The sequence below is a fragment of the Ursus maritimus genome, unplaced genomic scaffold (genome assembly GCF_017311325.1).
Source record: "Ursus maritimus isolate PB19 unplaced genomic scaffold, ASM1731132v1 scaffold_25, whole genome shotgun sequence".
Taxonomy (NCBI): domain Eukaryota; kingdom Metazoa; phylum Chordata; class Mammalia; order Carnivora; family Ursidae; genus Ursus; species Ursus maritimus.
Genome location: NW_024425008.1, coordinates 12,694,284 through 12,721,992, shown reverse-complemented (window position 1 = coordinate 12,721,992; position 27,709 = coordinate 12,694,284). Strand labels below are relative to the sequence as shown.

General features: G+C 46.3%; 1 protein-coding gene across 1 annotated transcript in view; it reads left to right on the top strand.

Moving 5' to 3' along the window:
- Nucleotides 1-27,419, top strand: part of KCNK13 (potassium two pore domain channel subfamily K member 13) — a 104,534-nt gene extending 77,115 nt beyond the window's left edge. The window contains exon 2 of the mRNA XM_040641541.1: nt 25,713-27,419. Coding sequence (XP_040497475.1) covers nt 25,713-26,605 — 893 coding nt within the window. The 3' untranslated portion in view covers nt 26,606-27,419. The remainder of the gene's footprint in view (nt 1-25,712) is intronic.
- The last annotated feature ends 290 nt before the right edge of the window (nt 27,420-27,709 follow it).

The following is a 27,709-nucleotide window of genomic DNA, read 5'->3' as shown; positions in this document are numbered from 1 at the left end:
TGCAAAAGCTGTACTGGAGGAGTTGAAAGTAATCAGGCTATGTACCATGTTGCAGATAAAAATGATTGCATTTATTGAGCACCTACTATGTTTCAGGCATTGTCCTAGGCCCTGGGGATACAGCAATGAACAAGATAGGCAAAAATCCCTGTCCTCTAGGGCTACCATAAGATTCGGCAATCCCACTTCTGGGAATTTATGCAAAAAAATTGAAGTCAGGATATCAGAGATATTTGCACTCCCATGTTCAAAGAAACTTTATTCACAATAGCAACCTAAATGTCCATTGGTGGATGAACGGATAAAGAAAATATGGTATAGCCATATAATATTATTATAGGAATAATATTATATTATAGGAATAATAATATTATTCAGGCCTAAAAAAGAAGGAAGTCCTGTCATATGCTACGTGGATGAACCTTGAGGACATTATGCTAAGTGAAGTAAGCCAACCACAGGAAGACAAATCCGTATGACTCCACTTATACGAGGTATCTAAGGTAGTCAAATTCCTAGAAGCAGAAAGTGGAAGAGTGGTTGCCAGGAACTGGTGGGGGAAGAGGGGAAATGGGCGGTGGCCATTCCATGGCGTAGGGTTGGTCATGCAAGATGACAAAGCTCTAGGGATCTGCCGTGCAGCACCGTGCACACAGTTAACGCTGCTGTCTACACTGAGAGCTTTATTACGATGGTAGATTTCATGTAATGTGTTTTTAACCAGAATAATTAAAATAAAAATCCTGTCTTCATGGAGCTAGCATTCTGATGGGGAGAGATTGACAATAAAGAAAGATGTAAAACACATAATATATTACATGGTGATAAGTGCTATGGGAAAATTAAGCAGGAAGGAGGGATGGGAGTTCTAGGAAGGGGTTATCACGAGAATAGAGTGGTTGGCATTTCAGCAAAGACCCGCAAGAGGTGAAGGGGTGAAACTTGCGGCTATCTCAGGGAAAACAATGGGGCCACGAGGTGCAGGAGTGGATTTGGGATGTAGAAGGAGCAACAGGAAGCCACTGTGGCTGGAGCAGAGGGAGGGGACAGTGGGGGGTTGGAGAAGTCAGCGATGGGATTAGGGAGGGGGCAGATGGAGTCTGCTTTGTAGGTTCCATGGGCTTTGGTTTTCATCCCAGGTGAATGGGGGGCCACTGTGGGTTTAGGGCCCTAGAGTCTGTGGCGTGTTTCAGAAGCGTGGCTCTGGTGCTGCAGGATGGATAAGGACAGCAATAGGGAGACCAGTCAGGAGGCCACTACAAGAATCCAGGGAAGACATAACGTCTTGGACCAGGGCAGTGGCAGGGAAGGGGATGAGAAATGGTTGGGTTCTGACGCTATTTTGGAAGGCAGAGCCAACAAGATTTCTTGACAGATTGGATGGGAGGTGTCAGAGGAAGAAAGGAGTCCAGGGTGACTGTTTTGGGCCTGAGCAATTGGAAGGATATAGTTACTCTTTATTGTGAGAGGGAGAACTGTGGGTGGGCCATGTTGGAGGGGAAGGTTAGGAACTCCATTTTGAACTTGTCGATTTGGGAGATCACTATTGCATACTCCAGTAACATAGGCAGCTGGGTATATGAGTCTAGAGTTCTGGAGAAAGGGTCAAACTAGGGATGTCACCTAGAAGACATCAGCGTTTAGATGGAACTTAAAATTGTGACACCAGGTGAAATCATCAAGAGAAAGAATACAGAGTGGAGAAGAGGCCCAAGGACCAAGGACTGGGGTACTCTGACACTTGAGAGAAAGATGAAGCAGAGCCAGAAAAGGACACTAAGAAGAAGAAACCACTGAGTGAGGAAGACAACCGGAAGACTCATGTCTTAGAAACCAAATGAAGAAAGTGATTTAATATGCGGAAGGGGGAGGCCTGGGGCAGGAGAGGCCGCACCAGCGTGTTGTAGGGAGTATCTATTCTATATGAATACTGAAACCATCTAGAATCGTGACATGGTGAGACTGGCGACCGTGAGCCAGGGATGAAAATATTCAGGAATGTCAGGGAGAAACCTGCAGGAAGCCGGTGGGTGCCTTGTACATTTCATTTCACGAAACCTGACCAGCAGTCTTGTCGGGTAAGTATTAATATCATCATCATCATCATCCCATCTTACAGATGAGGAGACTGAGGCACAGAGAGGTTAAATACCACGTCCAGGGTCACCCACGCATGAGTGGCAGAGGCGGAAGGCGAGTGCACCGCCTCCCAGCGCAGGACTCTTCCCCTCCCCTCAATCCCCATGTGGGATCCTTGCAGCCCTGCCCACGCATCCCGGGGGCATCTTTCCAGTCGGCTCTATATGACTCCGGTCCAGCGGCTGTGCCTTTGCACGTTGCATAATGAGTATGTTTGGATTCCGGATAAACTAGAGTTTATCCTATGTACAAATAAATATAGAGAAACACATTTACTGGATATCAAGCAGTGAAAAATCTCACATAATTAGACACTCCCATCGGTGCTATTTCAAAAGAATTTGTGCCCATTTTGTTGATTCTGATGATGTATTGCAAGAGTCCGAAACACCATCTGTACCATCGAAGATGGGTTTAAATATAATCCGGCAGAATTTGTGTGATAAACACATTTTGATGAACTTTGATATTTGCACATGCGTATCTACTATTGATTGTAATTCCCAGTTAACCAGAATATTAATTGAACTAGAGTCGATAAACAGCCTGCTAGGCTTGTAAGCGATCTTTTTTATCCCATTAGACTTACCCTGTCTTAGGATTCAGCTTTACTGCAACCAAGAAAATTGTCATTTATTTTTGCTACGAATCAGATGGGAATTGTGATAAACCACCCCCTTCCCGGGATATCCTCTGGTGAGGATTGGGCCCACGCCCTGGTCTGAGATGCACAAGCCTTCAGGTTGACCACAGGATAGAAGGGAGGTAACCAGCCGCAGCCAGAGCAGACTTACAAGGGGCCCAGAGAGAAGGTGGCCCAGAGCACCAGGGGCCTCTCCTGAGGGGCCGTACTATGTATGATACAGGGGCTGAAAGTGTTCCATCTGCCCCCGCCAACATGCCTTCCCAGCTGGTGTTTATCAGGGAAAGAGATGGGGGAGCAAAGATTATTTGTTTATTATCTGTCACTGATGGGGGGGGGAAGCAGACTAAGTCCAGGTTCTTAAAAGGAAGCATTCATGATCTGACCCATGCCTTGACCTGTAAATGTGGCCAGAGCTGGGCTGGCCGCTGGGGGCCAGAGGGGCAAGGATATAACTCCAACATGGGCACCGTTCCACTTTTGAATAGTTTACGGTCTTGTTTTCGTGGCTCTCGGTAACTAGAGAAAAGAAAAACAAGACTGTGGGTAAGGAAAGGCTGGGTACATAGAGAAATTCAGGCTGTTGCTCCATAGGAATATAGAGTCATACGTGAGCCCTGTGCCGTGGTAATACTTCTCTGGAGGGTTGGAGAATCAGGGAAGGCTTCTCGGAGGCAGTGTTTGAGGCAGGAGTGGGTGAGTAGGCGTCGTGGAAGAGGAGAAAGGTGACTTTCCTGCCTGCCTGCCTACTTTCTTTCCAAGTATTCAGCAAACATCTACTGAATGCCTGCTCCGGGCTAGGTGCTGAGGATAGAGCAGTGAACATAACAGACAAGGTCCTTGCCCTCATGAAGCTTATGTTCTATTGGGGGAGATGTGAGAAATGGCCAAATATGGAAGATAACCACAGATTGGGACAGGCGTCTCTGAGCACTTGACATTGGAGCTGTTCTAGCTGGGACTGTGGGAGTTGGTGGACCCCTCACTAGAGGGGTGCATATGTGGGAGCTCCTGGACCCCTCAGCCAGCAAAGCCAGGGCCTCTCTGCTCAGATTAGAGATCAGAAATGGAGCCTGAGGACTCCATGCCTGGCCCACCTCTCCTTCCAGGCACCTGCTGCTCCCAGGGCCATGTGCACAGCCAGTCAGTGGACACGTCGGGTTGCTGCATGCTCTCTGTTGCTAGGGGCTGGCCCTTGTCAACTACAAGTGGCAATGCTATTCCAGGTGCCATGGTGAGGGCAGGAGGACAGGGTGTCATGTGCTCCATGCGATTAGGCCATTGTGATGATGTAAGAAATTTTCCCAAGGTGCACAATGAAAATGCAAGTTCACAGAAAGTGTCACTTGGCCAACACCGTGTGCAAGGCACAGTGCTCGGGGCCACGCACACCGGTCACAGCTGCCCCTCTTCAAGGATTAGCTCCTCCAACTCTAAGGCATTGTTCTGGCACCTCCCCACGTTAGATCATTCAATCCTCACAAAAATCCTATAGGGAAGCTATTGTTGTTATCCTGTTTCACAGATGAAGACACTTGAAGTCTAGGTTAAGTAATTCGGTCCAGGTTAAGGCGATGACAAAAGCTGCTTGGGTTCACATCCTCCCTGCAGCCCTTCTTGCTGAGTGTCCTTGGGAAGGCGTTAGGGCTCAGATCTGACCCAGACAGTCTGATTCCAGATTCGGTCTCTTAGGTACCGTGTGTGTGCCCGCACACGTGCATGCGTGCGTAGGGGATTACGGGACAAGACTGCTTTTAAGGACTTCAAACCCAGCAGGATACAAGAACTGCTGATCAAGAGCCCAACCCAGGCCCTCAGGCCATGGCACAGGAGCGCCCACCTTAGAAAGAGAAATGGTCTGTGAGGAAAGCAGAGGAAACATGCAGTACGTTCTAAGTCAGCTGCCAGGCCCACGGCAAGTACCTAGACGTTGATGGAGAACCTGCCACTGCAGATAAATCCTCCTGCCTTTTGAGCCTCGAAGCACTCGGGCAAGGTTGAAAGAATCTCTCCATTGCGTCTCCTCTGACCAGTCCCTTTTGCCTTTGCAAAGAAACTCATCCAGAACATTCAAAACCACGAAGAGAGAACTGTTTGTTTGTTTTTTTAATTAACAAATGTTAACGTTTTGGCTACCTGGGGCATGCTGAGCTCATGGGCTAGGAATGGACGACAGTTCATCCGTAATTGTCACCGGGAGGTCGGGGAGGTCAGGGCCTGACAGAATCAGGAAAGACCTTTGGCCAGGGCCTTGAAGGATGAGGTACATATATTTTGGTTTTGTTTTGGGGTTTTATTGGAGGTTTTATTTTTTTCTAATTAGAAGTGTAAGGAGAGCCTGGGTGGCTAGTGGGTTAAGTGAACGACTCTTGATTTCAGCACAGGTCATGATCTCAGGGTCAGGATCTGACTCTCTCTCTCTCTCTCTCCCTCTACCCGTCCCCCCCCTTCTCTCTCTCTTTAAAAAAAAAAAAAGTAATTCCTTCCTCCTGCTGTTTGCCACTAATAGTAAGTTGTGAAATATGTTTTCTTTTTGGGTATATATCCAAAAGAAGTGGAAGCAAAGACTCAAACACGCACTCACACACCAAAGTGTGTAGCATCACCCCCATGGCCAAAGGGTAGAAACAGCCCAGGTGTCCGCTGACGATGAATGGATGAACGACATGTGGCTTAAACATACACACGGACCGTGATGCAGCCATAAAAGGAACAAAGTCCTGGCACGTGGTACCACACGGATGAACCGTGAGGACGTGATCCTAAGCGAAAGAAGCCAGACGCAAAAGGACAAATACTGTCCGATGCCAAAGTCATAGAGATAGAAAGTAGAATAGAGGTCGCCAGGGGCTTGGGAGGAAGGGAGACTAGGGTGTTACTGTTCCGTGGGCACCAGTTTCTCTGGGATGATGCCCAAGTCCTGGAAATCGGTAGTGGTGATGCTTGTACAACACTGAATCGATTTAATACTACTGATTCATATGCTTTAAAATGGCTAAGATGGCAAATTTTATATATGTTTTATCATAATTAAAAAATTAGTAAGAGAACAAACAACTGGGGCGCCTGGGAGGCTCCGTCGGTGGAGCGTCTGCCTTCGGCTCAGGTCACAGTCCCAGGGTCATGGGATCGAGCCCAGCATCAGGCTCCCTTGCTCAGTGGGGCACCTGCTTCTCCCTTTCCCTCTGCCCCTCCCCCGGCTTGTGCTCTCCCTCGCTCACACTGTTTCTCAAATAAATAAATAAAATCTTTGGGGGGGGGGGAAAAGAAAATAACCAAAAAATATATGTGGTAGAGGGAAAGGATCATTCATATCTGCGACAGAGAGCTGTGAAAGAGGACTCAGTGTGACAGGATTTGGACAGGCTTCATATGAAGCAAGGACAAAATTCTAAGCCTCATTTTTAAAAGATTTCTATAAACAGAGAGAGATACACTGTGTTCCTGGTGAAAAAAACCTCAATTTGGTAAGAATGTCATTTCTCCACAAATGAGTCTCTAAATATAAGGCGACTCCAATCAGAATCCAAAAAATCTTTTCTGGAACTTAACCAAATGATTCTGAAGCTCATCAGGAAAATTGGAACATAAAAATAAGCGGGGCAGTTTTGAAAAGAAAAGGAGAAAGGAGCCAGAAGACGAGAGGGGAGGAGGAAGACAGAGGAGTTGGCACGGATGTTGAAAGAGAACTGTTGAGATTTTTGGTACCGGTCCCAGCATGGACAGACAGATCGAAGGGACAGAATACAGCATCCAGAACCAAATGTAAGAAATTCGTCTCTGATCAAAGTGGCATTTCAAGAGAGTACAGAAAGAATAGACTATTTAAAAATGGTGCTGAACAGTCTACACATGGGACAAAACTTTGTAGAATTGAACACACGGGATGCCTGGGTGGCTCAGTTGGTTAAGTGTCTGCCTTTGGCTCCGGTCATGATCCCAGGGTTCCGGGATCGAGCCCCATATCGGACTCCCTGCTCCGTGGGGAGCCTGCTTCTCCCTCTGCCTGCCACTCCCCCGTTCATGCCATTTCTCTCTGTCTCGCTCTCTCAGTCTGACAAATAAATAAATAAATCATTAAAAAAAAAGAATTGAACAAACACACGTACAAGTAAATGGGGGGAAATACAAGACCAGTGGATTGAATCAATGTCAACATCCCACTCGTGATATTACACAGTAGTTTTGCAAGCGTTAGCCTTGGGGAAAACTGGGTAAAGTAGAAACAGGCTCTCTCTGCATTATTTCTTACAATTGCTTATAAATCTGCAATTATCTCAATAAAAATTTCAATTAAAAATGGTGTCAGAGAAAAACTATTTAAAAAACTTTAGATACCTGCACTTGGAGAGGAATTCATTATGAAATTGCTTTTAAAAATTAGAACCATAAGTGAATACTCGTATATTCCTGGAGGACTTTTCCCTCCATGACTCCCAAAGACAAAAGCCATAAAAGAAAACTAATGGAAACTGATGGCTTTTCCTACATAAAAATTAAACTTCGGCAAAGCGACAAAACATTTATGTAAAAATAAAAGGCAGACATACACCGGGCAAAATATTTCAACATACCTAAAAGGTGGCAAGTTAATTTTCAAAAAATATGTGAAGAGCTCTCACAAATCAATAGGAAAAAGAACAAATATCCTAATCGGAAAACAGACTAGACGTAAATAGGGATTTACAAAGGAAGAAATATAAAAGGCCAATACCCATGTGAAAAATGGCAACAAAGCAGAAGATGGTGAAGAAAGAAAACATAACGTCTGGAAGAAACATAGTTGCAGGAGACGGGGAGCTGGTGTCTTATTTACAGGTAGCAAGGAGCTGGGTACACAGGCTCGGTAGAAGTTTGTTGGAGAAGCAGAGAGGAAGAACCCGGATGGACGGCCTGTCGGGGAGAAGGAACACTTCAGATGCTTGTGCTAGAGAAGAGGAAAGGTGGAGGGAAAAACAATTTTAAGGGGCAAAGGGACAAATTAGGTCAACGTTCCTTGTAGAGCCTGTTTTGCCTAAAGCTAGAAATGGTGTCTTCAGAACATCCTTTGACGTTACCGTCCGCGCAGACGGGAGAGCCACCGAGAGAAGGGTCGGGCTTTGAACTGTTCTCTGCACGGCCTTCCGTCCGAACGTGCCCGCGCTCATTCCGCTTGCTGATGCCCAGTGGACAACGATGACCCGGTCCTTTTCCAGCCTTATGTTTTTGCCACCAGATCTGGTCCCATTTGGCATTAACAGCCGGTTGACAAGAAGCCCACAGATTCGGGGTAAACCCAAATTCCTGTTTGTTGCTCTGGGCATCTCAGACTTGCTGTCTGACTCTTCACGCTTCCATTTCTTAACCTACGAAGAGGACCCTCGTGTTTGGGCTGACAGCCTGAGTTCATGGTGGTGGTTGTCTTTGGTGTTTGTTCCCTCGGAAAAATAAATCCTAATGCATCAGCCCTCTCTCTCCCCGTGACTAGCTAAAATAGCATTGTGAAACAGTATTTGCAAACATTTCCTCTGGCGGTTAAATTATTATACCAATTCTATTTGTGCCACGAGCACCGCAATGCTTTCTGAAATGGGTTCTCTACTGGCTTTGGGCAAAAGAAAGTTATAACTGCTTTTGGAACTAATAATATCAAAATTAAATGTTTTTAAGGAAAGGCCTCCATAGAGCCCCCTCAAGGAATAGTTTATTACAGAGCAGTGACTCATTTAGGTACAGCCAAGAAGGTGCCTCTAAAAAGAACAAGATGGGAGTTGTATGTCTCCAAAGAGTCTTCTAAAGAAATGGAAGAAGGGAAGGGAGGAAGGAAGGGAAGAACGAGGCCAGACGAGAAGGAAAGAAGGAAGAAGAGGAAAGTAAAACGTCATTTTCTGTAGGGATCTTTGGTTCCCTAGGGCAAACGCTAATGTTCATAGCAAATATGAAGATGTTTGCCACGTGTTTCCAGGAGATTCTGGGTAATGCAAGGTGCACAATGGTACAATAGTAACCGACAGTCTTAGGCTGCTGTAACAAGTACCGTAGACTGGGTGACTAGTAATCAACAGGAATTTATTTCGCACAGTTTCGGAGGTGGGAAGTCTGAGATCAGGCTGGTCTCTGGAACCCTCTTCGGTTTTCAGACTGCTCACTTCTCCTAATCCTGTTTACCTCCTCAAAGTCCCACCTAATACATCACGCTGGGGAGAGTAGGGGTTTCAACATAGGAATTGGCGAGTTCATGAACAGTCAGTCCATAACACAAAGGAAATTTCATGAGTTTGTAGGGAGGAATTATAGACTGGGGAGACTGTGTTATCGTATGACAATAACACATTTATGTCTCTAGTCGTATGTGACTCCCTACGCCCAGGCCATGCTTCATTCTTGTTTCATACATCTCAGTAAAACCATAACAGATGAGAGAGCCACCGATATTCTCGAGGTCTTTGCCTTTCAACTGGATTTCTGGAAGCACTAGGATCCTACCAGGGGGCTACCAAGCTGCTGTGGGGAGGGAGAGGGTGTGGAGAAGGCGGGCTGGGAGCCTCCCAGGTCAAGCAGAAGAGGGGAGCTTTGTCTGCTGTGGATCCCATCTGTCACTCCTCCCCAGGGGCCCGACAGCCCTCTCGCCCACAGCAAGGCGTTCAGAAAGGCCGTCAGATTGACTGTGCTTCACCCAGACGCCCGTCAAATAAAGATTTTTCTGTAACTCCCCAACATGTCCCAGAGCTAGACCTTCTCGTTCACGTTGAAGCAAAGTCAGCGGGGACGGGTTACGTGCCCTGCCTTGCAGTGACATTCTCCTTCACCGAACCATTTCTTCAGAGTCTGGGGGAAGGCGGTTTTGTTCGAGAGAGAGCGTAATTATAGGTGTGGCTTTGAAGGAGCAGTTTCCTACCGTAGGAGTTCAGAAGCCCTGGAACGGGGACGCCTCCCTGAGAGACGTGAATCAAAGGATTGCCCCCCTTTCACACGAGGGCAAAGTCAGAACTAATGACAGCATGTAGTCCAGCCCTCGTACTTGCTCGGTGTTGGTGAGGAGACAAAGGGCTGGAGAAGGCATCAAACCCAGAGCTAATTGTCCCCCCCCACCGTGACTCAGTGTTCTCTCCCAGGGAAACGAAATTGGTCGAATTCCTCTTCAGGGGCTGATGTGCTTCTGATTCCTGTGAGGCTAATTTCTGTTACCTTCTGAGCACAGAAATTACTGTGACTCATAATAATGCCCATGATTTAAGGAATCCTTAGGTCTCACACCCTGGTTTTCAGCTTTCATGGGCAGGAGAACAGGAATTCATTTCTGACTTGTATGTGACCTATTGCTAAGGAGTCTAGAAATGTCCCCCAGTTCGGAAATTACCTGAAAAATAGTTTAATCTTCACTACATACAATACCATCTTTTGTGAAAGATGCTTTACTGTTAACAAAATGAGAGGAATGATAACCCTAAAAAGAGCAGATCCCAAGATATCCAGAACTGTAAGAACTCTGGAATTCTGCGTCCACAGCAGTAACTGTCGCAGAAAAATAGCACCACGTACAGGGAAAACGCCATCTCCCTTCAGCCGCCTGGCTGCCCTGTGACGTCTTCGCAGTTGAGAAATGTGACAGACAGACATGTTTTTCACGTGGCCTAACGTGTCACCCACCTGGCCTGTAGAAGGGGAGCCTCGGCTACACAAGGGGAGCTCTCCCCAGAATCCTGGGATGATCGGATTCATGCTCCGCACACCCGAGTCACAGAATATTGGAATCCAACGATCCCAAGAGTTCACCTGGGCCGCCCTGTATCACCGAAGGGACAAGCAGAGTAAGTTGTAACCATCGCATACCTAGGTTATTAAGAGTCTGGACTAGAACCCAGGCCCCTAACTAGTGAGCTCCATGACTCCGAGCAAGTTTTGTCATCTCTGTGTACCCCAGATTCTCACATACAAGACTTTGCAAGCCTGGCACGAGGGTTGAAGAAGTGAGTTCGTGGAAAGCACTAAAATTGTGTCTGGCTCGGAATGAACGCTCCCTACATCGAAACCACCACCATCACCTCATCCTCTTATGTCACTAATCTGTTGGCTCAAGGAGCTGCAGTAACCAGTCAGATGGCCTTGTGCTTCAGGACCCAGAGGACTCATGAACCCATAGGTCGTAGGACGAAGGAGGAAATTCCCCAGATCAGTATTTCCGTTGCTTTTCTCACCACCAGGCGGGGAAGCTATGAACTGCATAACTGCAAATAAAGAGTGCAGTTATTAAATCCCTAAAAGCACGGCGTTATCACCAGCTCTCCTTTGGTCTATTACATCGCTGAGTGCTCCTGTCTTGAATGGAAAACTCTAGAACAGTGATTCTCCAGCTCTAGGTAATCACTGATATTCAGACAGGGAACTGGGCCCAGCCCCAGAGATGCTGATCCAGTAGGGAAGGCTCAGGGGTCTGTATCTAACAAGCTCTTTGGGTAGTTCTGGAACCAATGGTTCAGGTACTCTAGTCAAGAAGCGCTGCTTAGAACACAGAATTTGGGCCTATTTCTGTACCAAGGTGGGCTACGAGGGGGGCTGGTGCTGAGCAAATGCCCATGCAGAAAGCTGATTTACAACCAAGGCCCACCTCAGCCCTCAGCTGTGCTCCCTGCCGCTCCCTTCTCCCCCCTAACCCAAATAATCCCAAACCTCATTTTACAAAAATAAACCATGAACAGCACCTACCTGGTTCCATCCCAGAAAATGGATCAGCTGGGAGGGAAGTACCACTTCCTTCTCTTCGTTGCCTTTGTCGCTGTAGGTAATGCAGGAAGTAGGAAGTCCCTGACTACTTTGGAAGTCCCACCAATCCAAAGGAAGGGGAGCAGCTGTTACGTGTCTGCTGCTGTCTGGCTCCACAGTTATCCCAGAACTTCTGAGAACAGCTCATTGAGACATAATGTACCATCTGAATGTTTTCTGAGTCATATATGATGCACCAAAGAAATTAAGGTGCCTTTGCCTCTAGGATCCCAGAAGTGTCAAACCCTTCACTGGTTTTGGTGGGAACCTACTTTAGAATCTTACCCAAGCAGACATGACCTTTGTTTCCGATCTCCCGCCCCTGTGCTCTGACCCCAGGGAGTGGTATCTTCCTGAGTGGGGTCTGTGGTCCTTGTACCAGAATCACTCATTTAAAATGCGAGTTTTCTGGCCCCATTCAACCTCCTGAATCAGAATCTCTAAGGGCGAGGCCTGAAAATCCGTAGTTTTTGACAAGCTTTTTCAGGAATATTCGTGCGTACTGGAGTTCAAGGCTTTCGTCCTGAGTGACCGTGGTTTGCTTCTGCCTTCTTCACTCACCTCTTAGTTCTCACACCGTAAATACAGGTGCGATCAGACCGTCCATCTTCCCTGAAGCTTGGCAGAAGCTTTCCATCTCTCTCTTAGGTTGCTTGCAGGTGACTCAGAAAAGGAGTTTATGGGGCGCCTGAGTGACTCAGTTGGTTGGGCATCTGTCTTCAGCTGGGATCGTGATCTTGGGGTCCTGGGATTGAGCCCCGTGTCAGGCTCCCTGCTCCCGTCCTCCCGCTCATGCTCTCTCTTCTCTCAAATAAGTAAATAATATCTTTAAAAAAAAAAAAGGCAAGAAAAGGAGTTTACTTGGGGCTCCTGGGCGGCTCAGTCCTTTAGGCGTCCGACTCTTGATTTTGGTTGCGGTCGTGGTCTCAGGGTCCTGGGATTGAGCCTCGCCTCAGGCTCCAGGCTCAGGGCAGAGTGTGCTTGAGATTCTCTCTCTCTCCCTCTGCCCCTCCCCCCACTTGCTCTCTTGCGTGCTCTCTCTCTCTCACTAGCAAGTAAATAAATCTGGAAAGAAAAAGAAAAAGAGAGAGAAAGAGAAAGAAAGAGGAAGAAAGAGAAAGAGAAGGAAAAGGAGCCTACTTGACTTGATGAACAGCCTAGTGCAGGTTTCCTGCTCGTGTGTTGTTGCGGTGCTTTATCTCCAGGACCAGGGGTGAGGCTCCGGGAGGGCAGAAGCTGTCTTGTAATCACCCACCCCCGCCCCAATCTGCCTATGCTCCCGGCACAGCACACGCAACCTAACGAGTACGGCGATATTGCCTGATTTGACTGTCACATCAACACTTGTCTCCAACGGCTTTCTCCTCAACCTCTAGAAATGACCCAAGAGGAAGTAAATTTTGATGGTGACACTTGACTGTCATAAACCCTTGTCTTCAAGCATTTCTTTAAGAAGACTCATAAAACTTCATCCACGCTTCTCATAGCCTGTGGAGTACAGATGGTCGCCCCACCTCTTCCCACAACGCGCACACCCCTCCCTCCACACCTCCTGTACACGTGTCCTAACGGACTGATTTGTCCCAGTTTCTTGTTACCCCAAGTTTCTATTAAGGGACCCCCCCCATCACCACTCTGGCACTCCCTGAAGTGCTTTGTTTTGTTTTGTTTTTAATTACTAGCAGGACTTCCTTTCTCTAAAGGGACAGGATCCAATCTTCTCCCCATTTTAGTTAAGTCGTTAAGACAAGGTTTTATCCATCTGACCAGCTACTGGGTGGTATCTTGCCAGCTACCCCTCCAGCTCATTTCCAGATAGGTGAGGGAGAAGTCAGGGCTCGGATGCCCACGGCTGGTTGGAATTGAAGGGCCTGCCATGCCCCTGGTGGAGTGCTGAAGTTGTCCTGAGCAGACCTGATTTCTTAGGCACATGGGAGCCACGGGGCATATCGTGGACTATGGAGGAAAACCCAGACGGGCCAGACAAGGCTAGTTTTACATCCCATCGGGCGTTCCTGGGAGTTTTTCAGTGGTGGTTTGTGAAGAAAGAACCAGTCCAAAGGAGAGATGAAGTCTTAGCTTGATTTTAGTAATTAGTAGGGGCTGCTTAAGGGAGATTATGGTGAACACCAACATGGCGCGGTGTGAGAGCCCATCAAGTCCAAACGAAATTCTGTTTGTTGGCAGAATTCTGTCTTGCGGAACCCAACAAACGGTGTTTGGGATGGGAGGGACTTTTAAAAGTTGTAGAAGGTCTTGAAAAGGAATTTTGAGTGATTAGCTTGTACCTTTGCCTTCGATTTACTGGTGCACGGGGCTTACCCAAGTGTGAGGTGAATGGAAATTGTTAGCTTGTGTAGAGTGTGTCAGTACCTGGTGCACCGCCGGAGCTTCCAGTTTAGGGCTCAAACCCTGGTTTGTCAAGAGAGAACTTTCACAGGCTGTTACCATGAGCATTTGCTGGTGTCATATTGTCTGAGCGATCACTTACCGTGAGACACCTCATATAAACAGGTAAGCGCGTGTTTATGTAAATTCACTTCAGCTTATACCCTGGAGGCAGTTAGCCATCAATGGGAGTGTCTATTCCAGAATCTACTCTCAAGAGGTCACTATCAAGCACTCTAAATATTGTTATCAACATCTACACTGTAGGGGGTACTGGCTAGCGTAAGAAATGTTAGAAATAATTCTCCGTTGAAGAAATGAATGCTGTGCAAGATAAGTTTGGCTAACAGGTTGTGTGAACCAATGCCCTTGCTTAGATGAGCAGTAAATTCACTGAGCAAATCTGGGACCCACCCAAGGCCTATGGCGTCACTGCTTCTGTGTCACCTAGAATTCAACAACAAAAAAGGAAATGGGCAAAATAATTGAACGGGCACACTAAAGAGGATGCCCACATGATCACAAAACATACGAAAAGACGCTCAACTTGACAGGCATCAAGGAAAGGCTAATTTAGACCACTATGTGCCCACCAGAATGGTTACAGTGAATATTGGCAAGAATATGAAGGAGCTGGGGCTCTCAGACCTCGATGAGGACGGGGTAAACCAGGGCATCCACTCTGCTGAACATGTAATATCGTGTGAGTCCTTATTCCGCCCCTAAGTATGCATATCCAAGAGAAATGAGTATCACCAAAAGATATGCACCAGAGCGTTTGCAGAAACACTATTCATCATAGCCCCAAGCCGGAAGTGCCCCACGTATGAATCAACAGTAGCATGCCCTCTTCAGCCCACCATTCCAGCGCCCTCAGCTGGAGTCTGTGCCTTAATATCACACAGGCTCAACACCTTCCTCGATTTACAAGGGGAATTTCCATTAAATCCCAAACCCCTTGCAGACCTCCTCTTGACACTCTTTAAAATCCCTAACACTCAATTATCAACGCAGCTGGAAGGGATGAGCTGGAGCATCCCAGAAATAGTGGGGACAAGATGCCTGTTGAAAAAATTGCAAGTCCCAGAGAGGAGACGCTTCATTATTCACTGGTCTGTAGCAAACTGCCCCCAGTTAGTGGCTTAAACAACAATCACGGACATTTCTCCTAATTCTGTGGATCTGCTGGGCTCCACTGGTGGTTCTCTGGCTCCACGAGGTACCAGCTGGCATATCTCATGCTTAACTGGGGCTGGAATGCCCAAGACGGATTTACCCAATATCTGAGGAGGCTGGAATGGCTGGGGAGCTAAGTGGTCACACTTTTTACACAATGACTCAAGGGTCCAGAGAGAGTTAAAACTGCTAGGCTGCTCACCGTCTCGGCCTAGAACTAGTGCAGCATGACTTCCGCTATGTATGATTGGTCAGAACAAGTCTCAAGGTCACCAGGATTCAAGGGGAAGGGAAATAGGCTTCACCTCTTACAGGGATGGGAGCAGTTTGCTCAAAATCATCTTTGAAAAACAGTCTACCACAGGCAACAAGAGTAGGGGAAGGCCATCTGGATGGGGAACCTGGAGTCAAGCCAAGCCTCTACCCCTCAAGGAGATTACCTGGCTTTTCAGTGCCTCAGTTTCCCCACCTATAACATAGAAAGATTGGGCTAGAAAGCTGTGAATTTCCTCTTGGCTCTAACAGTTGTGGCTCCATAATCCACATAAAGACTGTGTCTAATAAGAACCTCAAGTCCTCCCTCATTGGACCCCCATTCCCTTCTCCCACATCCCCCATAAGAATAGTCCATGGAGTCTCTTTTTTGTTTTTTGGGTTTTTTTTAAGATTTATTCATTTATTTTAGAGTGAGAGAGCACATATGAGTGGGGGGAGTGGCAGGGGGGAGGGAGAGAGACGCAGAGAAGCAGACTCCCCCTTGAGCGGGGATCCTGAGATCATGACCTGAGCCGAAACCAAGAGTCAGAAGCTTAACTGACTGAGCCCTCCAGGTGCCCCACCGTGGGGTCTGTTTTTGCTCTCCTTCCATCCCGATGAAAACTGGACGGTCTTGTTTAAAAACACCCACAAACCCCTATGTAGTTTTATCTCACACAAAGAGGCTTAAAATTTCCAAATCAAAAAGATGATGAAAAGTTTATGTGAATCAAACTTTGATTCTCAGTGTATTGAGAAGAATGAAGAGTGATGATTGTTTTGGGCAGGTGTTTGCTGCCATTTGGGGAAATCTTCCAGAATATTTTTACGCATTTTTCTTGGTTTAAACGTAATGAAAGAAAGGAAAAAAGAAGAAAAATAAATAGAAGTAATGAAAGATATAAAGCATTACAAAAAATTAAATCAACCGAATTTTCACCACCTTGAAATAACCTGATTAAAAATTGTGTCTCTTTCCCTTTATGTTGTTTTTTCTGTATATGTTTGTGGCAGACCTTGTTGGTTCTGGGGTCCTTCTCTTTCCCAAGGAGCTTCAGTAAACCCTGGCCAGTCTAAGAGGAAATCCATTCCTCTTATAGATAATTGGTTTGAGAAGAGAGCTTATACTAATTAATAATGTGTAATGGGAATTTTGCCAGGGGGTTTCTGGAAAGGATTCTCTGCTCTTAGAAAGACATACACAAGACAGGAACACAACATTTTCTGGCTCTGGACATTAGCGTGTGAGGAGTTAATGCCCAAAGCTGTTGACCTAGGGAGGGACTATTCAACCTGTTGACAGGGCCAGAGCCAGAAAGGTGAAATGGTTTTGGTTCATGGATTATTTGGAAAACCACCCAACTAGCCACCCAGTTATTCCCTGGAGTCACCCTACCTCCAAATTTCATGTTCTATGAGATAATAGATCCCCTTCATGTTTAAGCCACCTCTGTTTATGATTTGCTATTACTGGTAACCAAAAGCAAAATCTTCACTGCTAATATATATATACACACACACACACACACATAAATGCATTTTAGAAAGTTTATTCCTTCATCCAACAAATATTTAACGAGGATGCCCCATGTACTAGGCTTGAGTCATTCTGCAGACACACTTTGGCTCTGCATTTTTCCACTTTACATTTTCTCTAGTCATTAAAAACTCTATGAATATGTCATTTTAATGGCTTCATTTTAATGGCTACTTTATTTAGTCATTTCCCTATTATCTGACATTTAGGTTGCTGAGGATTTTCATGATTAAAAGCAAAGACATGGTGAACATCAATGTACATAATGAGTCACATTTCTGATATTTTGGGGGACATATTCCTAAAAAAAAAAAAAAACAGAAAAAGAAAGAAGTGTTTTTAAGATGCCTGAAACATTCCCAAATTGCTTTCTAGATAGTTTATGCCAATTTATATGTCCCCATACAGCGTTTGAGATTTTCTGCTACATCTGAGGGCACTCTTATAATAGACAATTTTTGAAAAATGTTTCTTGGGCGCCTGAGTGGCTCAGATGGTTAAGCATCCGCCTCAGCTCCGGTCATGATCTCAGGGTCCTGGGATTGGGCGCCATGTTGGGCTCCCTGCTCAGCGGGGGGTCTGCCTCTGCCCCTCCACCTGCTTGTGTACTCTCTCCCTCAAATAAATAGATAAAATCTTTTTTTTAAAAAAAGTTTCTAGAAAGAATTGTGATCGAAGTCTACAGGATACATTTACCCAACAAAGCAATGGCATAAAAAATGGCTATATGCAAGTAATGAATCATGGACCATTACATCAAAAAACTAGCGATGTACTGTACGGTGACTAACATAACATAATAAAAAATTATTTTAAAAAAATGGGTGGGGATGCTTTCAATGAATAAAGGAGACTTAAAAGATATAATGTTTGGGGCGCCTGGGTGGCGTAGTCGTTAAGCGTCTGCCTTCGGCTCAGGGCGTGATCCCGGTGTTATGGGATCGAGCCCCACATCAGGCTCCTCTGCTATGAGCCTGCTTCTTCCTCTCCCACTCCCCCTGCTTGTGCTCCCTCTCTCGCTGGCTGTCTCTGTCAACTAAATAAATAAAATCTTTAAAAAAAAAAGATATAATGTTTGGACCTTGCTAACATCCTGATTCATACAGATCTATAAAAAGATATTTTTGAGAAATCTGAATATGGCCTAGGTATTATTTGGTTTTAAGGAATTAATGTTAGTTTTATTGGGTGTGATAGTGTGGTCATGTTGGGAAAATGAAGTCCTTGTCAGTTACAGATGCATCCTTGTTTTTTTAATTTATTTATTTTTCAAGTCCCAACGTGGGGCTTGAACTCACAACCCTGAGATCAAGATCTGAACTGAGATCAATTGGACGCTCAACCAACTGAGCCACCCAAGCACCCCAGTGCATCCTTAGTAATGGATGAAATGGCGTGCTGTCTGGGACTTCCTTGAAATACTCCAGCAAATAAAGGAGGTGGGGTGGGATCAGGGAACCACGATTGGCAAATTGTTGACAATCACTGAAAGTAGGAAATGAAGGTTTATTATAGTAGTCTCTCTTCCTTTGTGTATGTATGAAAATATCATCATGCAAAGCTTTTCAGTGTTTTACCTTGATTAATTTTTTTTAAAGAATGGTGGTCAACAGAATTTACATAAAATGCTGGGAAACCACAGGTCTTCTCTCCTCTCTTCATGGTCTAAATAAAAAGCTCTATTGGGGTTGACCAGGACCCTGGCAGTTTCTGGCTGCTTTATATATTCCTGGCCCGAAGGACACCAGGGAGCCTGGTTTGGCCCCAGGAGCTGCCCTAGGGGTCAGATTGAAACAGATCTGAAATGGTTCAAGGGAGCCAGAATGAAGTAGACTGCCAGGCCAGCTTCCTTGGAGTCCTTGGACTCCAAACCAAACTCATGAGTCCTTGGTCCTCAGTCAGCTAGCTCATGTGTTCCCAGAATCAGGGGTTGGACACAAATCAGATGACCTCAGGCTTGAACTCAGAGAATAAATTATATACTGGAAAGCACCACCTGTGACAATCAGTTTCATTTGTGTGCCTACGAAATACAAGGAGACCAAAATGCATGGGGCGTAGCACGTTTTTAAAACCGACTTAATTACATCACTTGTTGGAAGAGGCACACATACGTTCAGAAACATGTGTTTTCGTGAGTGAAAATTGTAGGGTTTCAGTTTGATGCAAGCCAATCCCCTGATTTGGGTACCAGATTTGGCAGCCACTGTGGTCTGGGTGTCTGTGTAAAGCATGGAACTATAGATGCTTGGTTAATTTCCCTCCCTGGATTCTACTCCTGACGCGTACACCTGACAGTGGCTGGTACTCAGCACAGTCAAGTGGAAAGAGCATGGGCCTGGGAGACAATCTAGGTTCTGATTCTGGCTTTATACCTTTAGGCAAGTTACTTAACTTCTGTAGTCTTCTTTTTCTCATCTGTCAAATGGGACTAGTAGTCTAATCCTAAACACCCAGCTTCCCAGCAAGGGTGAGAGAAGCCAGTGATACCTGGCAGAGGGCAGGTCTTTGGTGATGCTTGCATCCTTTTCCTCCACCAAGAGGGACCCCGAGGCTTCTTATTCCCAATCCAAGGCATCCCTAATGTTCACGTTATGGGGCTCAAACAAGGGAAGGCTTTCTATGAAAAAATCTATATTGTGAACTTCCACGCTTTTAAGCTCTGACAGCAGTAGAAGCTACGGAAACACGTCTCCCTGCAGACCGCAGGAGGCTGCCTCCCAGTGCCTCCCCACACTACCATGTATGCCATTTGCTGTCATTTCTGCTGATTGAAAAGATGGCGGTGCCCAATCCGATTCAGTAGGTAATCAAAACTCGTGGTCTCTCTGTTCTTCAATCAAATTGAATGTTTTATAACCAAATAAACAAGATAGAATCTAGAAATTTTAAATCCCAGAGACATGTCCCCACATCACCAGACTGTCATTCATTGGAAAGGTCAGGTGACTGAGCTTGTCAGCTGGCTTCAGTCATGCACCTGGACATCATACATTCCAAGTGACGCGGCATTCAGGCCCCTGAAGCTGGATGACTCCATTGTGCCTTTATTTTGGCCACTGATTCTCTATGGCCTTATTTTGTAGATAGCAATTTATTTGTCCCAGCCTGGATGCGAGGTCTTTGAGGTCAAAGACCCTGTCCAGCTAATCATTGTGTGGCCCAAACACTTAGTGCACGCCCTTGAAATTCACAGGTGCTTTAAAATTATTGTTGTCAGCTTTAGCTAAGAGCTATTCCTAACCGCCCTACTCTCCAAGACTAAAATAATTAAGTCCCCTCTGGGATCAGAAAGGAAGATTTTGGAGAAGCAAACATTTGCCCCTTTAAATCTTGCGCTACATGAGAAAGTTCTCCTCTGTTAGCAAGAGCATCCCCCTCTCCCTCCCCCTCCCTTGCTATTTCTGGGTTTTCCCCATTTTCAATGCCTTTATCCAGTTTCTGGAATATTATTGGGTCCACAAAAGGCCCCAGATAAATGTTTCTCTTTTTTTCTGCTTGTTGCCTCAGTTCTGTCTCCAAAGAAGAGAGCCCTAAGACCCATTTGGCCTCACAGCACTGGGGCTGTGGGGCTCCAGTTTTCATTGTTCATTTCTTAGTGCAGAAAGATTTGCAAGGTTCACTGCTTCTGGGAATTCCCTGAGCCAGTGGAGGTGCCCCAACATCTGCAGATAAGCGGGAACTAATCACTCAACACCTTGGTTACTCCTCAGTGTTCTGTGGCCTGGGGAGAGAAAGACATTGCTCTCAGCTTGGTCATTAAACTCAGTAAGTTTTTCTAAATTCTCCACTCTTACAACCACCTCAATTCAACTTGAGCTTGGGGATAAGAGTGAAAGATACTAGCAAGAGAATACACAGCAAAGACAAAGTATTTATTTTTTAAGATTTATTTATTTATTTATTTGAGAGAGAGAGGCAGGGTAGTGGGGTGGGAGCAGAAGGAAAGGGAGAGAGAGAATCTCAAGCAGACTCCGCACTGAGCCTGGAGCCCAACACGGGGCTCCATCTCACGATCTGAGCTGAAACCGAGAGTCGGATGCTTCACTGACTGAGCCCCCCAGGCGCCCCAAGACGAAGTATTTCTTTACATAACAAAGATATGTAATAAATGAAACCTGCAGTGCCAAGAGCTGCTGAGGGAGTTCCCAGGGAAGAGATGAGGGTCTACTTTTCTCTGTATCATTAGGGTCCATAACTGTGACTCCCAATGGAAGTACCCCAGCCCCTCGCACCTTCTTTACCACATCATCCTGTCCCATCCAGCTAAAATGCTAGATTCACCGAATCTTCCTCAAGTCTCCTGGTTATAGGCTGTTAACAGCCTACACTCGTGTAGACCCTTGTGCACTGTGGAAGGAAAATCAAATTGAATTGGAAAACCAGATGGCAACACAGTATATGTAGCTAGGTGTTTGGGAAGGGTGGTCCCTTGGCTCTCTGCCCAAGGAGAGAAGGAGGTCCTCACCCCAGAAGCCCACACATGACAGTTCTGACCTGACCACTTCCCAGTGTGCGCTGGGAGGCAGCCATGGGCAGTGTGGCTTGGGGACAAGCAGGGTGTCATCAGGAAAGAGGCTAAGGGGTGAGTCCTCAAGATCCCAATGATGGGGCCCAAGTTAGGAACCTGAACTCAATAATAAAGAAAAAATGGAAACAAGAAGGTTTGGTTTGAATGAAAGGCTGAACCTAGGGAGGCAGGCTCAGTACTCATTTTTTTAATGGCATTTGTATTCAGAGGCTTTGATGCCCATCCCCTCAAACAGATCAGACTTCTCATGGTTCCTGAATCATTTTCTTGGAAGGATTCCATGTCCCTCGGTGTGGGCTGACCCTGGGCGCCCCTCAGTGAGAAATACTGAGTGAATCACTGCTCCTTTCTTTTTCTCGGTGTTCTTAGTGATGCCTATTGTCCTGTAGTTGGTATTCTTAGCAACATGTCTGTGTGCATGGGTGGAAAGGTCAAGAAGGTAGACATTGTGAACAGTAAGAGGTAAAGGCAAGAGAGATGTTTTCTATTTGATCAAGCTATAAAAATCAACACCTCAGTTTTCACTCCCAAAATATAAGGTGTATGTTTGAAGAATTTTGTTTAAAAGATGAGAACATCTTGGGGAGAAGCCTGAGAGGGCATGGGCCCCGCTTGTGAGTGACTGGGGCCCAAGGCCGGGACGGGAGAGGCCGCGCTGTGACAGCCTCACCGCCTTGCCCGTCTGTGACATCCTCGCGCAGCCCCTTGCCCCTGCGCAAATCCCTTTTCCGAGCCTCTGGTTTCGCAGACTGCACCCCTGGCAACCTCCCCCCTCTCCCCTGCTCCAGGGTCGACGCCCTTAAGACCTCTTTTCTTTCCTTGGCTCCGTGGGGCCGGGCAAAGCGAGGTCGACCCTGCTTGAACCTGTTTGTCAGGCATCACAGCGGCGTCCAAAACATGATTGGCGCCGGGGAAGACTCGATTTCACTGCCCTTTAAACGGATTTCTAATTTTTTTGTATATTGAGAGTAGATTCCCCGCCCCCCGGAAACACCTTTTTTTTTCTTTTAAGTGTGGACTTGTATGTGATAATTGTAGCATCTAGGATTTCAGAAAGTTGTATGACTTGGTTTATTGACCCGATGAGCAGTTTGTAATCACCTGTTAATACAAAAATCGCCTGCCTTGTGTTCCATAGTGTCTTGAGACCATTCACCCTGCTGGCACACCTTTTCCTGTTTAAGATCCTGCATAGCCTTGGTATTCACGAGTACATTTAAAGTATTCAGTCATCACTTTATAATAGAAACTACTCCCAGATACTTGTTATTCTGACTCTTTCAACTTGCTCATTTGGTTGTTCCCATAGTGGAATCCTCTCTGGGCATTTCTCCCTTAATGAAAGTGTGTATTTGAGTTTATCAAAGTTTCTTTCTAAAGAACAAACCAAATGCAACTTTGCTACATCGAAGTTTTGACTGAAGTTCACATAGTCCAACTTGTATACCAAAGAGTGACCCTGTTTGCCCTGTTAGGCCTTTTCTGCTTTGGACCAAAACAACTTTCAAGACCCAATTTGATCTTGATGAAGTCCCACAAGTTCATTTTTTCTTTTGTTTCTCTTGCCTTTGGAGATGTGTCACGAAAAAAGTTGCTGTGGGCGATGTCAAAGAGGTTGCTGCCTATGTGAATGCAAGTTGGTACAGCCACTTTGGAAAACAGTGTGGAGGTCCCTTAAGAAGTTAAAAATTGAGGGGCGCCTGGGTGGCACAGCAGTTAAGCGTCTGCCTTTGGCTCAGGGCGTGATCCCGGCGTTATGGGATCGAGCCCCACATCAGGCTCTTCTGCTACAAGCCTGCTTCTTCCTCTCCCACTCCCCCTGCTTGTGTTCCCTCTCTCGCTGGCTGTCTCTATCTCTGTCGAATAAATAAATAAAATCGTTAAAAAAAAAAAGTTAAAAATTGAGCTACCCTATGATCCAGCAATTGCATTACTGGGTATTTATCCCAAAGATACAGACGTCGTGAAGATAAAGGCCATATGCACCCCAATGTTCATAGCAGCAATGTCCACAATAGCTAAATCATGGAAGGAGCCGAGATGCCCTTCAACAGATGACTGGATTAAGAAGATGTGGTCCATATCAACAATGGAATATTACTCAGCCATCAAAAAGAACAATTTCACAACATTTGCTGCAACATGGATGGGACTGGAGGAGATCATGCTAAGTGAAATAAGTCAAGCAGAGAAAGACAATTATCATATGGTTTCACTCATTTATGGAACATAAGAAATAGGAAGATCGGTAGGAGAAGGAAGGGAAGAGTGGAGGGGGGGTAAACAGAAGGGGGAATGAACCATGAGAGACTATGGACTCTGGGAAACAAACTGAGGGCTTCAGAGGGGAGGGGAGTGGGGGAATGGGATAGGCCGGTGATGGGTAGTAAGGAGGGCACATATTGCATGGTGCACTGGGTGTTATACGCAAGTAATGAATCATGGAACTTTACATCAAAAACTAGGGATGTTCTGTATGGTGACTAACATAATATAATTAAAAAATTATTATTTAAAAAAAAAAAGACCCAATTTGAATCCCTGTTTCTCTACAGCTGCCCTACAACACCATAATTGTCTAACTGGGAGGTTCCTAATCTCATCTAAATCCTTCTTAGGTTGATGCATTTTTAAGAATAAGAAGAATAAAAGGTAAAGCGAATAAAGCCTTAGGTAAATTAGTTTGAGAAAAGAATGATCACTTTAGGTCCTTTCTATAAGTTTGCTTAGTAGACATTGATCAGGTTCCATGTAGCTGAGATGAATTTCGATGTCTGTTCTTTGTTTCTTCTGTTACTTTCTCCATTTTTCTTTGCTTTCAAGTGTTAAATAACATTCAAATGAGTAAATTTTAAAGATATAATTGGCCTTATTAATCAATTCATTATAATCAGGCAGCACCCCATCTAACAAGTAGAGGAGAGCTCCTAAGGACTACAGAAAAGGAAAGGTTTTTAAAGGTAGAGAAAGGGACACCTGGGTGGCTCAGTCAGTTAATCTGACTCTTGGTCATGATCAGGTCATGGCTCAGGTCATGATCTCAGGGTTGTGAGATTGATCCCTACATTGGTTTCCACACTCAGCAGGGTGTCTGCTTGAGATTTTCTCTCTTCCCCTCCTTCCACCCACACATGAGCTCTCTCTCTCTCTCTCTCTCTCTCTCTCTAAAAATAAATAGGGGTCGCCTGGATGGCTGAGTCAGTTAAGTGTCTGCCTTCAGCTCCGGTCATGATCACAGGGCTCTGGGATCGAGCCTCGCATCGGGCTCCCTGCTTAGCGGGGAGCCTGCTTCTCCCTCTCCCGCTCCCCCTGCTTGTGCTCTCTGTTGAATAAATAAAATCTAAAAAAAATAATAATAAATTAATAAATAAAAATAAAATATTTTTAAAAAAAATAAAGGTAGAGAATAGAATAAAAAAAAAGATGAGAACATCTTGAACAAATTTCTCATTTCTACAGATGCTGGCATTTGCTGTTTCTCTGCCTGGAACACCACTATCACCACCACCACACACACACACTCCTCTTCTTGCCTGCCTAACTCCTCTGTAGCTTTCAAGTATCCCTGCTTAGTCTTCCCAGAACCTCAAGTCTGAGATGGGTTCCCCTGTTGGCCACCCCCAAAGGACACTGTACTTTCTCCAGCACAGCACCTACACAATGTAGTAATCACCTCACGAGCCTAGAGCTCCATGAGGGCAGGGACCAGATCTGGCTTTTTTATGGTTCAATCCCCAGTTCCTGGAATAGCACTGAATAAACATTTATGCAATAAATGAATTCTGAAGAGTCTGTATAAGACTTTTCCTTGTATGAACCTCTGTCTGTCTGAACAGTGTCTGCTAAGTATAGTTGTTCAGGTTGTGTACTGTACAGGACATCTAACCAAGTAAGGAGGGGGGCCTGAAATCCAGTTCGCATTCTCATCACCCAGCCATTTTTTGCTGCCTGCATCCACCTGGAGGAAGACGTGCCTTTTTCGGATTTGCACAATGACACCATCCGAGCTTTCAACAGCACAGCTCTGAACAACACTTAGTGTCTCCAAAAGGAAGTGAGAATTCTCCTCCTTGTTCCTGAAGGAAGCCCAGGGCCCAGACGCAGCTTAAACATCCCCCCGCTTGCTTGAAGGGCTGGGAAGGGCAGTGAATCTGGATTCAGGTAGGACCGAGTGCTTTTATGAAAGGGTAGGACCGAGTGCTTTTATGAAACTCTTTCTTCAGGTCCTTTGCCAGCCATCGCAGTCAAGACCCTGACCGCATCCCCTCACTCTTCTCTCCTCTGATTTTTGTCTCCTGCAGGGTTTGGGATGACAACTCCAGCAACAGTAGGAGGGAAAATCTTTCTGATCTTCTATGGCCTCATTGGGTGTGCAAGCACCATCTTGTTCTTCAACCTCTTCCTGGAGCGCCTGATCACTGTCATCGCCTACATCATGAAGTCGTGCCACCAGCGGCAGCTCCAGAGACGAGGGGCCCTGCCGCAGGAGAGCCTGAAGAACCCGGGCAGGTGCGAGGTGGACAGCCTGGCCGGCTGGAAGCCCTCCGTGTACTACGTGATGCTGATCCTGTGCGTGGCCTCCCTCCTCATCTCCTGCTGCGCGTCAGCCATGTACACCTCCATCGAAGGGTGGAGCTACTTTGACTCGCTCTACTTCTGCTTCGTGGCTTTCAGCACCATTGGCTTCGGGGACCTTGTCAGCAGCCAGAACGCCCAGTACGACAGCCAAGGCCTCTACCGCTTCGCCAACTTTGTGTTCATCCTCATGGGCGTCTGCTGCATCTACTCCTTGTTCAATGTCATCTCCATCCTCATCAAACAGTCCGTGAACTGGATCCTGAGGAAAATGGACGGGGGGTGCTGCCGACAGTGCCAAAGGAGACTCCTGCGCTCACGGAGGAATGTGGTCATGCCGGGCAATGTCCAGAACCGGTGCAACATCTCCATAGACACGGACGGGGTGCTGGACAGCGACACGGACGCGCGGCGGCTCTCGGGGGAGATGATCTCCATGAAGGACTTCTTGGCCGCCAACAAGGTCTCGCTGGCCATCCTCCAGAAGCAGCTGTCGGAGACGGCCAACGGCTGCCCGGCCCAGGCCAGCGCACTGTCCCGGGACAGTGAGTTCTCGGGCGGGGTGGGGGCCTTTGCGATCATGAACAACAGGCTGGCGGAGACCAGTGGGGACAGGTAGGAGCGAGGAGCGGACACTGGACGTGGAGACCGGGATCGTGGACCACGAGGGCCTGGGTGGACCCTGGAGCTGTCCCGTCGCCCTCTGCAGGACCAGCCTTAGGAAGCTCTTCTCCAAAGAACAGCCACCTTCCCGGGCTGCGGGCCAAGGCCTGAGGCCTTTCTCCTCCTCTTTATTCTCTAAGGTCTAAATCAGTCTTGAGAATGAATCACAAAAACAGCCCAAGACCTTGCTTGGCACTGTTTCTTTACCCATCTTCCTCCAGGGTTTTAACCGCCTAAGGGAGGGAGGGCTTAAGTAAGCCTCCATTTCCTGCTGCTCTGTTCTTCATTTGGAAATTAAAAAATAATAAAAATAAAAATCCCAAACGAAGAGGCTCCTCTTCCCCTGGAGCCCTGATTCCGTGAATCCAGAGTCACTGCCCTTCCCAGCCCTTCAAACAAGCGGGAAGATTGTTTCACGCTGCGTCTGGGCCCTGGGCTCCCTTCAGAAGGGATGTGTCCCCCTGCCGCCAATAGGGAAGTCACCTGTTCTAGTCTCCGGGTCTGCTTCTCTGCTGTTTGTTTTTCCTTTCTTTTACTTTTAAGATCCTAATGCCGGCTAAGGTGTCTGTGGGACCTCTGTGTGGTAAGAAAACTAAATCCAGCTTCAGGAGACTCACTTTTGCAATCAAAGAATACAGCTTGATGTTCTGCCTTCAAAGGGTCACAGAGACCTTTTTTTTTTTTTTTTTTTTAACCAGGGCTTGGGGCCCATTGCAGAGATAATGGCTATTTATTAGAACTGAAAATTGAATAAATCTTCACTTTATTAACTAAGATTACATGAGTGCTCATTACGGACAGCAGGGCTGTGTGGGGGAGTGCCTAATTAGACGGGCATTTATTGTGCTCAGAGAAAAAGGAAACAAGAAATTAACCCTTCAGGATATGAGCATCATCTTGGATTCTTGGCTGGAGAAACATTCTAGGCCAGATAAGAAAATTTGGCTTCTCCTGTGTCATTTGTTTTGGTTTTGCCTTCTGGGGTTGTAACAAGTCCAGTTACATAACCTCCCGAGCCAGTGAAACATCCATGCTGGGAACAAGGGCTGTTGATCTTCTT